The sequence below is a fragment of the Hyla sarda genome, chromosome 1 (assembly GCF_029499605.1).
Source record: "Hyla sarda isolate aHylSar1 chromosome 1, aHylSar1.hap1, whole genome shotgun sequence".
Taxonomy (NCBI): Eukaryota; Metazoa; Chordata; class Amphibia; order Anura; family Hylidae; genus Hyla; species Hyla sarda.
The window spans coordinates 590826997-590840817 of record NC_079189.1 but is presented as its reverse complement, the minus strand read 5'-3'; the positions used below and the strand labels follow the sequence as shown (position 1 = coordinate 590840817).

At 44.1% G+C, this 13821-nt stretch overlaps 1 protein-coding gene across 4 annotated transcripts in view; it reads right to left on the bottom strand.

Annotated features, from left to right (window-relative positions):
• The window catches only part of LIFR (LIF receptor subunit alpha), a 133356-nt gene that overhangs the window by 47540 nt on the left and 71995 nt on the right, over positions 1-13821 (bottom strand). For all 4 annotated transcript variants that reach the window (XM_056546174.1, XM_056546202.1, XM_056546191.1 and 1 more), the window contains exon 2: positions 11937-12082. In XM_056546174.1, the coding sequence (XP_056402149.1) occupies positions 11937-12015 (79 nt within the window). In that variant the 5' untranslated portion in view covers positions 12016-12082. The remainder of the gene's footprint in view (positions 1-11936; positions 12083-13821) is intronic.

Sequence of the window (13821 nt, the reverse complement as noted above, 5' to 3'; positions counted from 1 at the left end):
TTGCAATACCACGCACAACCTGTGGGGCGCTATTTTGTCAGCTGACTTTGTTGTTTCTAGCATGATTTCTTCTCTTGACAAATTATTTTTAAGTATAGGCTGTTATGTTATTACCAGAAAAAGCTTCCCCTGGGCATACATTCTCCCTGCAGCTACTGTACTGGTGACCAGTTAAAGGGGTACTCCAGAATTTATTTTTTTTTTTTAAATAAACTGATGCCAGAAAGTTAAACCGATATGTAAATCACTTCTACTAAAAAAATCTTTGTTCTTCCAGTACTTATTAGCAGCTGTATGCTACAGAGGAAATTCTTTGCTTTTTTTTTCATTTTTTGGTCTTGTCCACAGTGCTCTCTGTGGACACCTCTGTCCGTGTCAGGAGCAGCATAGGTTTGCATTGGGGATTTTCTCCTACTCTGGACAATTCCTAATACGGGCATCAGGTGTCAGCAGAGAGCACTGTGGACAAGACAAAAAAAGGAATTAAAAAAAGAAAAGAATTTCCTCTGTCGCATACAGCTGCTAAAAAGTACTGGAAGGATAAAGATTTTTTTTTTTTTAACAGAAGTAGTTTACAAATCTGTTTAAACTTTCTGGCACCAGTTGATTTAAAATAAATAAATAAATAAATAAATTTCCACCGGAGTACCCCTTTAAAGGGGTACTCTGCAGGATAACATCTTATCGCCGATCCAAAAGGATAGGGGATAAGATGTCTAATTGCGGAGGTCCCACTGCTGGGGACCCCCGTGATCTCTGCTGCGGCACCCCAGTCATCCGAAGCACGGAGCAAACTCCGCTTCGTGCAGGATGACTGGCGACTACAGCAGCCACGCCCTCTCCATTCATGTCTATGGGAGGAGGCGTGACGGCTACAAAGTAGCGGTCACACCCCCTCCCATAGACCTGAATGGGCGTGGCGTGACGTCACGAACATGAAAATGGAAGCTCCATAATAAGTTATCTAGGATCCACAAAACATAACTGCTTTCTTCCCAAAACAGCACCACACTTGTCCTCAGGTTGTGTGTGGTATTTCAACTAGCTTCCATTCACTTCAATGGAACGGAGCTGCAATACCACACACAAACTGATCACAGGAGTGGAGCTTTTTCTAAAAGAAATCAGCTATGTTTTACCAATCCTGGATAAACATCCGGAAAAGTCCTCACAGGATGTTTTGTAGGGGTCATATCGACCTCCTTATACAAATATCTATAAGACAAACATAGGCTAAGCCATTAATCCTTGCGGCTGCCACTGACTAGGGTTATGATGCATTTTTGGGGGTTGAACATGTCATTACGGGAAAGTCGCTGAAACATCCCACCATTGTGTATCACTGTTAGATGTCCCCATCTGTTCTGCATATGAACGAATTCCTCAGATGAACAAGAATTAGACTCGTTAACAAAGAACATTCTTACAAATCCCCTGGTTAATTAGTGCAGCAATGTTTTCGGCCATCGCGCCATTCACTGCCTTAGAGCACGGCACCACCGGCAACATGGACAGACAGCCCTGGGGGGCCTTCAATAGAACTTGGACAGTCTGCACATAAATGAGACGGGCACAGACAACTTACTGTGAGGCACTCAAGCGCCATTTGTATGCCATGATCAGGGGGTTAACCCCTTAAGGACACCGGAAATTTTCATTTTGGCATTTTCGATTTTTCCTTCTCACCTAAGAGCCATCATTTTATTTATTTGAGGGCTTGTTTTTTGCGTCACCAATTGTTTTTTGTAATGACATCTTTTATTTTACCATAAAATCTACGGAGCATCCCAAAAATTATTATTTATGGTGGTAAATTGATAAGAAACAAGCAATTTTGCAACATTAGTTTTTTTATTTTTTTTTTTTTTTTACCCAAAAATTATTATTATTTATGGTGGGAAATTGATAAGAAACAAGCAATTTTGCAACATTAGGTTTTTTTTTTTTTTTTTTTTTTTTTACCCAAAAATTATTATTATTTATGGTGGGAAATTGATAAGAAACAAGCAATTTTGCAACATTATTTTTTTTGTTTTTGTTTTTACACTTTATGGTAAAACTGACATGTTCTCTTTCCTGTGGGTCGATACGACTAGGACACCCACCTTCACACGCTTTTCTAAAAGAAAACTCAAACTTTGTTTTTAACAAAATTAGTATGTTTAATATCGCCCTATTCTTACCCCTATAAACTTTTCAATTTCTCTGTATAAAGAGCTATACGAGGGCACCTTTTTGGCGCCGTGATCTGTAGTTTTCATCGGTTTCATGCGTACGTGTGACTTTTTGATGACTTTTTATCCTTTTTTTTTTTTTCTGGGATGTGACATGACCCAAAATCAGCATTTCGCACTTTGATATATATTTTTTTTGGTTATGCCGCACACAGTATGGGATCATTAATGCGGCAATACCAAGAATGTTTATTTTTTTTTGTTTTTTTTTTATTCTGGGAAAGGCTTATTTTTTTTAATTAACAACCTTTTTTCTAGATTGCAGAGGACTGATCAGTGTTATCTGCAATCTACTCCTCTGGTCTGCTAGAAGGCAGACCAGAAAAGAAGACCCAGTGATGACGGCTGGAGGCAGGTGAGGAGATCTCCGTCAGCCAACTTGGCTGATCTGATCCCCGTGGTTGTGCTGCAGTCAGTCAATCAGATCAGCCATCAGAACCGCTGCATATGCCGTGATCATATATTGATCACGGCATCTGTGGGGTTGATGGGGGACATCAGCACAATCGCTAATGCCGCCATTACCGCTGGGTCCCTGGCTGCTGATAGCAGCCGGGACCAATGGTCTATAATACGGGCGCAGCTCCAGCACTCACTTCATAGCTGCGACGGGACTCAGGACGCACATGTACGTCCTGGTGCACCAAGTCCCAGGCGCCCACGGCGTACCTGTACGCCCTGCGACCCCAAGTGGTTAGTACGACAGTTATACTTAAAGGAGTTCTGCAGCCCTAGACAATTACCTCCTATCCGCAGGATAGGGTATAAGTGTCTGATCGCGGCTGTATCAGAACACTGGGACCCCCGCGATCTCCTGTATGGGGTGCCAACTCTTCCGCAGCTCTCCAGTGCAGGAGGTGTGTCTGCAGCAGCATGACACCCCCCCCCCCCCCTTCATGTAGCTCTACGGGAGATGCAGCGTTTGTGCATTCCCGTCTCTCCCATAGAGCTGTATGAAAGGGGCGTACCGTCGACCTCAGTGAGATAGATGACACGCGCATTAGCTGCGGCAATGCCGGGTCCCCGTACGGGAGATGGCAGGTGGTCGCAGCGGTCGGATCCCCTGTGATTAGACACTTATCCCTTATCGTACAGATAGGGGATAAGTGTCTACGACTGCAGTGCTCCTTTAAATGTCGTAAATGGTTACAACAATTTAAAGTATCAGATGGAGAAAAGCAAAAAGAGAATCAGTGACAGGACAAAGCGATCTTTCGCTCCTTCTGCTAATTCACACGCTTTGGTTTTGTTTTGTTTTTACACTTTTTGCCAAAAGTCACTCACAATTTATTACAGGACGGGGGTTTTGTAACATTTACAATCCGCACTCTTCTTAAGTCAACATTTGAAGGACAGTTTATTTGAATAACACTTCAAGCTGCCGCTAAGGCTCAATGCAGAACATATTTCTCCATCATTACGAACCAGAGTCTGGGCCAAAGACTGGTGAGAAAAATGGCTGAATGAAACAAGTGGCATCCCCTAAGACCGTGTTTCCCAACCAGGGTGCCTCCAGATGTTGCAAAACTACAACTCCCAGCATGCCTGGACAGCCAACGGCTGTCCAGGCATGCTGGGAGTTGTAGTTTTGCAACATCTGGAGGCACCCTGGTTGGGAAACACTGCTCCAAGATATCCCCTTAGCCCAGTGTTTCCCAACCAGGGTGCCTCCAGCTGTTGCAAAACTACAACTCCCAGTATGCATGCTGTGAGTTGGGCATGCTGTGCGTTGTAGTTTTGCAACAGCAGGAGGCACCTTGGTTGGGAAACAGTGTCTAATCCTCTGAATGGGGAATATCTTTTAATAACTGTATAACCCCATTAAGGGTACATTCACACATACGTAATCCGTAGCGAAATTCCACAAGTAAAATTTCCACTGAAGTCAACAGGTAGCAACATCATCAACTTGCGGATTTTCCGAATTACGTACCCCAAGGGCCTGTCCACACTGCCGATTTTCTGTCCTGTATTTAACGAAAAGCTGCTGCGGTGTTCAAACTGCGGGATTACCACGGCGGTAAATTCTACAGCAGAAATTCAAGATTAAAGGAGTACTGCAGTGTTAGACACTTATCCCCTATCCGCAGACGTAGTAGTAAACCATGCAGACAGCCGTCTGGATTACTGGTAAAAGATTCCTGAACGTACGGGATCCCTCCACCAAACCTTCCCACAAGAATACTGTAGTGCGGCTGATTGAACGGGCAACCCGGCGGTGTAGGAGACCCAGCAGAGGAAAGTCTGGCTGACTGGCATCAGTCCTGTGTTACTGCAGTGACCCTCATCCAGATTCCTCACACCTACAGAGAGGTATGGAAAACATGGCCATGCCCGCGGCAGGCCTGAGATGGGAGACCGACAGCGGCCGAACCGTGCAGACAACGGTCTGCTAAACGAGTACACCTCCAGGAACTGGCAAAAAGGGGGCGACAACCAGATATGTGAACACTGTGCCCCTCTGTCGCATGTGGGAGGGAGGTGAGGCCTAAGCCATGGATAGCATCCCCGCCACCCTGGGAGATTGGAGGAGGCTGAGTAGCCGTGGATTGTATCCCCGCCACCCATAGGGTCCATAGGACACGTTGGGGCACTTCTTCGGACCCCTCGCACAGAAGAGGTGAACCGGAACGCCAGTCGCAGATCCATCAGCAGCATGATAAGTGACAGGCGGCGGAGGAACCCACGCAGACCACTGTCTGGCTTACTGGTATGGGTCCATAGTATACAACAGGTCACTCCATCGGACACCTCGTGCCAGAAGTGGGGTACCGGAATCCAGCCGCGGATGCGGCATCTGTGAGATGAGTGACAGGCGAGACTACTGTCTGGCATATTGATTTCAGGTCCAATCCCTGCCACGCAGGGACACTTCCATGGAGACCTCGCACTGGATGTGGGGAGCTGGAGCACTAGCCGCGGATGCGGCAGCCTGTGGAGGAGGGAAAGATAGTATGCCCATGCCAAGGACACCCCCTAGATGGGTGACCAGGGGAATGACAGAAGAGGAACTGCCAAAGCGTCCGTAGCGTCCCTCAGGAATGCAAATGCCCTTGCAAGGGCATTCGGCCAGTGCCATTCACTGTAGTGGGGGAGGTTGCTGGAATTTGGTCGAGGGCACGACAGACATGGTATGGCACCAAGAGGTAGGGGAGAACAGTCATTGACTTCTGAGGGATTGTGAATCTCTGGCAACGACCCGCCATGGCTGATCGGATAAACTTCCCTGACAGAGCGAGAACACGGCTGAAAATAGGTATGCCGGAGACGTACCATATCTTACTCAAGGTAATATGCCACATCAGGCCCCCTATGAGACGATGGAAGCAAGAAGGTGGCCCCCATATACAGTCCCTAGAAAAGAAGCCTAGCAGATATTAAGCTGATAACAGATATTACAGGCCTATAATAGCTTTATGTGTCAAGAGGGACAAGAAGAAATGGAAATGGAGGCACAATTCAATTAATGACCACAGGAGGGCACCAAGCAACACCAAATGGTCAGAGTGACTAGAAAACACTTTGGCCCTTATTTACTAAGAGTGTTGTGTAGTTTTCTTTGTGGGTTTTAAAACCCCACAATTTATTTTCCACGGTATTTACTAAGGTTTCCCTACATTTTGCTTTTTATTATTTTTTATTTTTTTTACACATGCTCTGATCTGTCTGGTTTTCCTCAGCTCAAATCCACCACATTTTATGTGGAAACCTTAGTAAATAGGTTGTTTTTTTGTGAAAATGTCGGGAACACGCCCCTGGTTGGAGACCACACCCCTTTTCCCGGTGAACAGCCCTTTTTCTGGATTTTCTTAGCTAAATGGAGAGTTAGTCAGGTTTTTTTCAATTCTGGTGCAAAATCTGGCGCAGACAGAATTTCTGGCGCAATGCGACAGAATCTGGCGCACAACCCGACAAAACATGTCGGGTTTGCAATAGTAAATGAGGGCCATAGTGTCTGCGTGTGAGTGATTGTACTAAACATGGCAGGAATGGAGCGTGGGGAGCAAGGAGCCCTGCACTGTAGTGGCCGCATGAACCCTTAACCTCTTCAGGACATAGGGCGTATGGATACGCCCTGCATCCTGAGTCCTTAAGGACCGAGGGCGTATCCATACGCATGTGGGAATTCCGGCCCCCACCGCTAGCCGGTTGGGGACCGGAGCCGGATGCCTGCTGAAATCGTTCAGCAGGCATCCCGGCATATCGCTCCAGTGACCCGGTGACCCGGAATTACTGGCTGTTCGGGGCCGTCTCTGACGGCCCCGAACAGCCAGAGCCTGCAGGGGTGAGGTGGCACTGGTGCCACCTCACGATCGCCCTGATTACCGGCCGACCAATCAGGGCGCCTGCTGCGGGTGTCACTCCCGCACCCGCTCCGCCCCTCTTCCGGAGGACGTGAGCGGGTGCGGGAAGAAGACCCCGGGAGCTGGGGACCCCGATCCCCGGCATCAATGTTGGGATCGGGGCCCCAGGAGCAGCGGCGGCGGCGGGACTGACCTCATGCGTCTGGATCGTTGGAGGCGAGTGACAGCCTCCTGCTGTTGCTTAGCAACAGCTCCCAGCATGCAAAAAGGGCATGCTGGGAGCTGTAGTTATGCAACAGCAGGCGGCAGACCACCACAACTCCCAGCATTCCCTTATGGGCATGCTGGGACTTATGGTTTTGCAACAGCTGGAGGCACATTTTTTCTATGGAAAAGTGTACCTTCAGCTGTTGTATAACTACAACTCCCAGCTTGCACAAACAGCTAAAGTGCATGCTGGGAGTTGTAGTGGTGCATCTGCTGGTTGCATAACTACAACTCCCAGCATGCCCGTTGGCTGTCGGTGACTGCTGAGAGTTGTAGTTTTGCAACAGCTGAAGGCACACTGGTTGTGAAACTTAGAGTTTTTTTTTTTACCTAACTCAGTGTTTCACGACCGGTGTGCCTCCAGCTGTTGCAAACTACAACTCAGCAGTCACTGTACACCATGCACCGTACATGCTGGGAGTTGTAGTTTTGCAACAGCTGGAGGCACACTGGTTGTGAAACACTGAGTTAGGTAAAAAAAAAAAACTCTAAGTTTCACAACCAGTGTGCCTTCAGCTGTTGCAAAACTACAACTCTCAGCAGTCACCGACAGCCAACGGGCATGCTGGGAGTTGTAGTTATGCAACAGCTGGATGTCCCCCCCCCCCCCCCCCCAATGTGAACGTACAGGGTACACTCACATGGGCGGAGGATTACAGTAAGTATCTGGCTGCAAGTTTGAGCTGCCGCAAACTTTCTGCTGCAGCTCAAACTGCCAGCGAGAAACTACTGTGAACCCCTGCCCGTGCGACTGTACCCTAAAAACACTACACTACACTAGCACAAAAAATAAAATAAAAAGTAAAAAACACTACGTATACACATACCCCTATACAACCCCCCTCCCCTCCCCAATAAAAATGAAAAACGTCTGGTACGCCACTGTTTCCAGAACGGAGCCTCCAGCTGTTGCAAAACAACTCCCAGTATTGTCGGACAGCCGTTGACTGTCCAGGCATGCTGGGAGTTTTGCAACAGCTGGAGGCACCCTGTTTGGGAATCACTGGCGTAGAATTCCCCTATGTCCACCCCTATGCAAGTCCCTAATTTAGGCCTCAAATGCGCATGGCGCTCTCACTTTGGAGCCCTGTCGTATTTCAAGGCAACAGTTTAGGGTCACATATGGGGTATCGCCGTACTCGGGAGAAATTGTGTTACAAATTTTGGGGGGTATTTTCTGCTTTTACCCTTTTTAAAAATGTAAAATTTTTGGGAAAACAAGCATTTTAGGTAAAAAATTTTTTTTTACATATGCAAAAGTCGTGAAACACCTGTGGGGTATAAAGGTTCACTTAACCCCTTGTTACGTTCCCCGAGGGGTCTAGTTTCCAAAATGATATGCCATGTGGGTTTTTTTTTTTGCTGTCCTGGCACCATAGGGGCTTCCTAAATGCGGCATGCCCCCAGAGAAAAATTTGCTTTCAAAAAGCCAAATGTGACTCCTTCTCTTCCGAGACCTGTAGTGCGCCAGCAGAGCACTTTTCACCCCCATATGGGGTGTTTTCTGAATCAGGAGAAATTGGGCTTCAAATTTTTAGGGGTATTTTCTGCTATTACCCTTTTTAAAAATAAAAAATTTTTGGGAAAACAAGCATTTTAGGTAAAATTTTTTTATTTTTTTTTACATTTGCAAAAGTCGTGAAACACCTGTGGGGTATTAAGGCTCACTTTATCCCATGTTACATTCCCCGAGGGGTCTAGTTTCCAAAATGGTATGCAATGTGTTTTTTTTTTTTGCTGTTCTGGCACCATAAGGGCTTCCTAAATGCAACATGCCCCCCAAAAACCATTTCAGAAAAACGTACTCTCCAAAATCCCCTTGTCGCTCCTTCGCTTCTGAGCCCTCTACTGCGCCCGCCGAACACTTTACATAGACATATGAGGTATGTGCTTACTCGAGAGAAATTGGGCTACAAATACAAGTAAAAATTTTGTCCTTTTACCCCTTGTAAAAACTAAAAAATTGGGTCTACAAGAACATGTGAGTGTAAAAAATGAAGATTGTGAATTTTCTCCTTCATTTTGCTGCTATTCGTGTGAAACACCTAAAGGGTTAAAACACTTACTGAATGTCATTTTGAATACTTTGGGGGGTGTAGTTTTTATAATGGGGTCATTTATGGGGTATTTCTAATATGAAGACCCTTCAAATCCACTTCAAACCTGAACTGGTCCCTGAAAAATACTGAGTTTGAAAATTTTGTGAAAAATCGGAAAATTGCTGCTGACCGTTGAAGCCCTCTGATGTCTTCCAAAAGTAAAAACTCATCAATTTTATGAGGCAAACATAAAGAAGACATATTGTATATGTGAACCAAAAAAATGTTTTCGTAATATCCATTTTCCTTACAAGCAGAAAGCTTCAAAGTTAGAAAAATGCAAAATTTTCACATTTTTCATCAAATTTACGGATTTTTCACCAAGAAAGGATGCAAGTATCGACAAAAATTTACCACTATGTTGAAGTAGAATCTGTCACGAAAAAACAATCTCGGAATCAGAATGATAACTAAAAGCATTCCAGAGTTATTAATGTTTAAAGTGACAGTGGTCAGATGTGCAAAAAACGCTCCGGTCCTTAAGGCCAAAATGGGCTCCGTCCTGAAGGGGTTAAGGGAGAGGGGCTAGGACGCCCACACCATGAGCAGCACGCATGCGGGCAGCCTTAGGAGCGGTGACTTAAAATCTTAATCCTTTCTATAATTATCAACTGCTGGAGTTTGTTCTTTTCTGTCTGGCAACAGTGCTCTCTGCTGACATCTCTGTCTGTTGCGGGAACTGCACAAAATAGAAGCTATGGGCATTAACTTCTACTCTGGACAGTTCCCGAGACAAGTGTCATCAGAGAGCACTTAGACAGAAAATAACAACTCAACTTCAGCAGCTCATAAGTACTGAAAGGATTAAGATTTTTTAACAAAAGTAATTTACAAATCTGTTTAACTTTCTGGAGCCGGTTGAGATAGATAGATATATATATATATATATATATATATATATATATAAATACAAAAGATATTGCAGCACGACTCAAAAAAATATATAGTGGGTGCCAAGCAAACCAGGCCCGATCAAGGCCAACCAGATACTAAAACAAAGCAAAGGTGCAGCACTCCAATTCCGGTAAAAAAAGATTTGTGTATTTATTTCACCACATCTCAAAAATACAGCAACGTTTCAGCTCAACAATAGAGCCTTTCTCAAGCTTAGTGACAACTGCTAGGTAAGGGGTTTTTATACCCAATCAAGTGTGTACAATCAATGAATAATTAAAACAATCCAAAGTGTATAATCCATAATCAATACAGTGCAGTGCATTAATAAAGTGCTCATTCAAGGTATCACAAAGAGTACTATTACAGTACATAAAGTGCTAGATGATTAAAAACGTATACATACATAAAAATGCTTGAAACTCTAGACTCGTAGTTAATAACATAATTAATAATATGCGAAACATCTGTAGTAAACATGATTATACATCATAGTCGCATGGAAGAACTCACCCGCTCTGTATGTCTAATGGCGCTGACGGCTTGTGGTGTTCGGCTGTGCGCATGCGCCAACCTTCTGACGCGGCCGGCTCGTACTAAATCGCCGGACGCATGCGTCAGAAACCAAAACAAACGAGTCATGTGCCAAGGTACATGTTGTGGTCACATGATCTCCAGCTGAAGGCAAAGGCACACTCCCGTTTTGGCTGTAGGTGGAGTTACTCTGGGGGTAGGGGACCTTTGTTCCCTCTGCACCGGAGAGACTTCTGGTGGTGTTGGTGGGGCTTCTTATTAGGTGGCTCAACCAGTACCCTACAAACCAGGGAGTTAAGTGACACACACACACCAGTCCCTTTGCCTTCAGCTGGAGATCATGTGACCACAACATGTACCTTATCTCATTATTTATTTCTTTTTTTTACTTTACTTTTGTTTAATTATTATTCTGTTGATGGTGTTTATATCTATTTTTATATTTATTTGTTTATTTTATTTCTTTATACATTTACTTTATTTTTTATTTATTATTTATATATTTTTTTATTATTTTTTTCATTAGTTTTGACCCAGAGGATCCCTGACCATCCCTTGGTGTCCTCTTCCTTTATGACCCTTTATATGGATGGTGTACATTCTGAATTTAATTGAATCTCTATATAATTACATAAAATAACACTATAATGTATTTTCACAGATTTTTATGTATTTAATTTTTAGTATCTTGCACAGGTGTCGTGTAATGCACCATTTAGTATTAGTTATATTCAAGTATTAACTTGTTAATATCACGCACTAGTGATGCCTCATACCTGTATTACAACATCCACCACATGTTATTTTATGTACCCATTATAAATTTCCCGTTCCGGACATCTGTGACAGCTTGTTAGCGTCGGAGGTATCCGAGGTAACGGGTCAGCTGACATACAAGTCATGTGCTTCGGCACATGACTCGTTTGTTTTGGTTTCTGACGCATGCGTCCGGCGAGTTAGTACGAGCCGGCCGCGTCAGAAGGTTGGCGCATGCGCACAGCCGAACACCACAAGCCGTCAGCGCCATTAGACATACAGAGCGGGTGAGTTCTTCCATGCGACTATGATGTATAATCATGTTTACTACAGATGTTTCGCATATTATTAATTATGTTATTAACTACGAGTCTAGAGTTTCAAGCATTTTTATGTATGTATACGTTTTTAATCATCTAGCACTTTATGTACTGTAATAGTACTCTTTGTGATACCTTGAATGAGCACTTTATTAATGCACTGCACTGTATTGATTATGGATTATACACTTTGGATTGTTTTAATTATTCATTGATTGTACACACTTGATTGGGTATAAAAACCCCTTACCTAGCAGTTGTCACTAAGCTTGAGAAAGGCTCTATTGTTGAGCTGAAACGTTGCTGTATTTTTGAGATGTGGTGAAATAAATACACAAATCTTTTTTTACCGGAATTGGAGTGCTGCACCTTTGCTTTGTTTTAGTATATATATATATATATATATATATATATATATATATATATATATATATATATATATAAAAGTTTTTTTCTTGGATAACCCCTTTAAGGATTATGCCAGTATATACTGTATTTTCCGATGCACCTCCCTTCTCCCCGACTCACCTGAGGCCTGGCTGCAGACATCGGGCAGTAGACATTGGATAGCAGTCAGGACACTGACCACACGGAGCAGATTCCACATTCTCCCGATGACTCTCTGGGTGTTGCTAGGTTGTTACCAGCTTCATTTCTCATTGAGCCACACAATCCTAAAACAGAAGAAAAAACATACAGGTGATTAATATTTAATAGGAATCAAAGAAATGTGAGCATTCAAGTTTTTGATTCAAAAATTCCCAGTAAAGCTGCGTGAACACAGGGGGTCCTCCCTATCCCACATGTTGGTCACCTATATCATTTACACGTCTGGTACCACCAGGCTGGGGGCCAAATGTCCCATTTATCTGGATACTCTACACTTGCCTGGGTCAGCTGGTAGGTGGCTAGCTTTACATAAATGCAATCTGAGAGCGACAGCCGCAGGAGTGAAAGTGATTCAGCAGCCGTGACCCCTCATCCATTATTCATGATTACTGGATGTACAGGGACAAGGAGCAGAACACCAGACTACTGCAGCAAGAAGAACATGTAAAATGAAGACCATATTGTCAGCGCAATTCATATCACCCCAAAATTACAGCTTATCACGAAAATCTATCACAGGACTGTGGCTCTATTTAAAACCAAGCGTTTATTCAATATAATTAAATGTTGGGATGTCACGATACCGGACGCCTGCGAGTACTTGTGAAAATGTCACCGATACAGGATTTCTACCTGAAAAGCCAGGATTCCTTACCTACTTGCTGGGGGCTTCTTCCTAATAGGGGAGCTCCCTACCTACACAACTTCTAGGGGGTGCCATATTGCCTAAAACGTGATGTGAACCCAGCCTAACACACTACGCCGCCAGGGACTCAAATCATGCAGTGCCAGACGTGTACCCCTGCTTAAGCCAGTACATGTCTGGGCCCGTCTGAAGTTTGCTAGAGAGCATTTGGATGATTTAGAAGAGGATAGGGAGAATGTCATATGGTCACATGAAACCAAAGTAGAACTTTTTGGTAAAAACTCAACTCGTCGTGTTTGGAGGAGAAAGAACGAATGCTAAGTTACATCAAAAGAACTCCATACCTACTGTGTAGCATGGGGGTGGAAACATCATGCTTTGGGCTGCTTTTCTGCTAAGGGACCAATACGACTGAACCATGTAATGGAAAGAATGAATGGGGCCATGTATCGTGAGATTTTGAGTGAAAACCTCCTTCCATGGGCAAGGGCATTGAAAATGAAATGTGGTTGGGTCTTCAGCATGACAATGATCCCAAACACACCGCCCGGGCAACGAAGAAGCATTTCAAGGTCCTGGAGTGGCCTAGCCAGTCTCCAGATCTCAACCCCATAGAAAACCTTTGGAGGGAGTTGAAAGTCTGTGTTGCCCAGCGACAGCCCCAAAACATCACTGCTCTAGAGGAGATCTGCATGGAGGAATGGGCCAAAATACAAGCAACAGTGTGTGAAAACCTTGTGAAGACTTACAGAAAACATTTGACCTCTGTCGTTTCCAACAAAGGATTTATAACAAAGTATTGAGATTAACTTTTGTTATTGACCAAATACTTATTTTCCACCATAATTTGTAAACAATTTCTTTAAAAATCAGATAATGTGATTTTATGGATTTTTCTCTCATTATGTCTCTCATAGTTGAGATATATCTATGATGAAAATTACAGGCCTCTCTCATCTTTCTAAGTGGAAGAACGTGCACAATTGGTGGCTGACTAAATACTTTTTTACCCCACTGTATCTGCTTCCCAACGTGCTTTCAGTGTAAGAGGATGTTTGTCTCAACAGTGTTTGCCAACCAGGGTGCTTCCTCCTGTTGCAAAACTACAACTCCCAGCATCCCCGGACAGCCAACAGTTGTCCGGGAATGCTGGGAGTT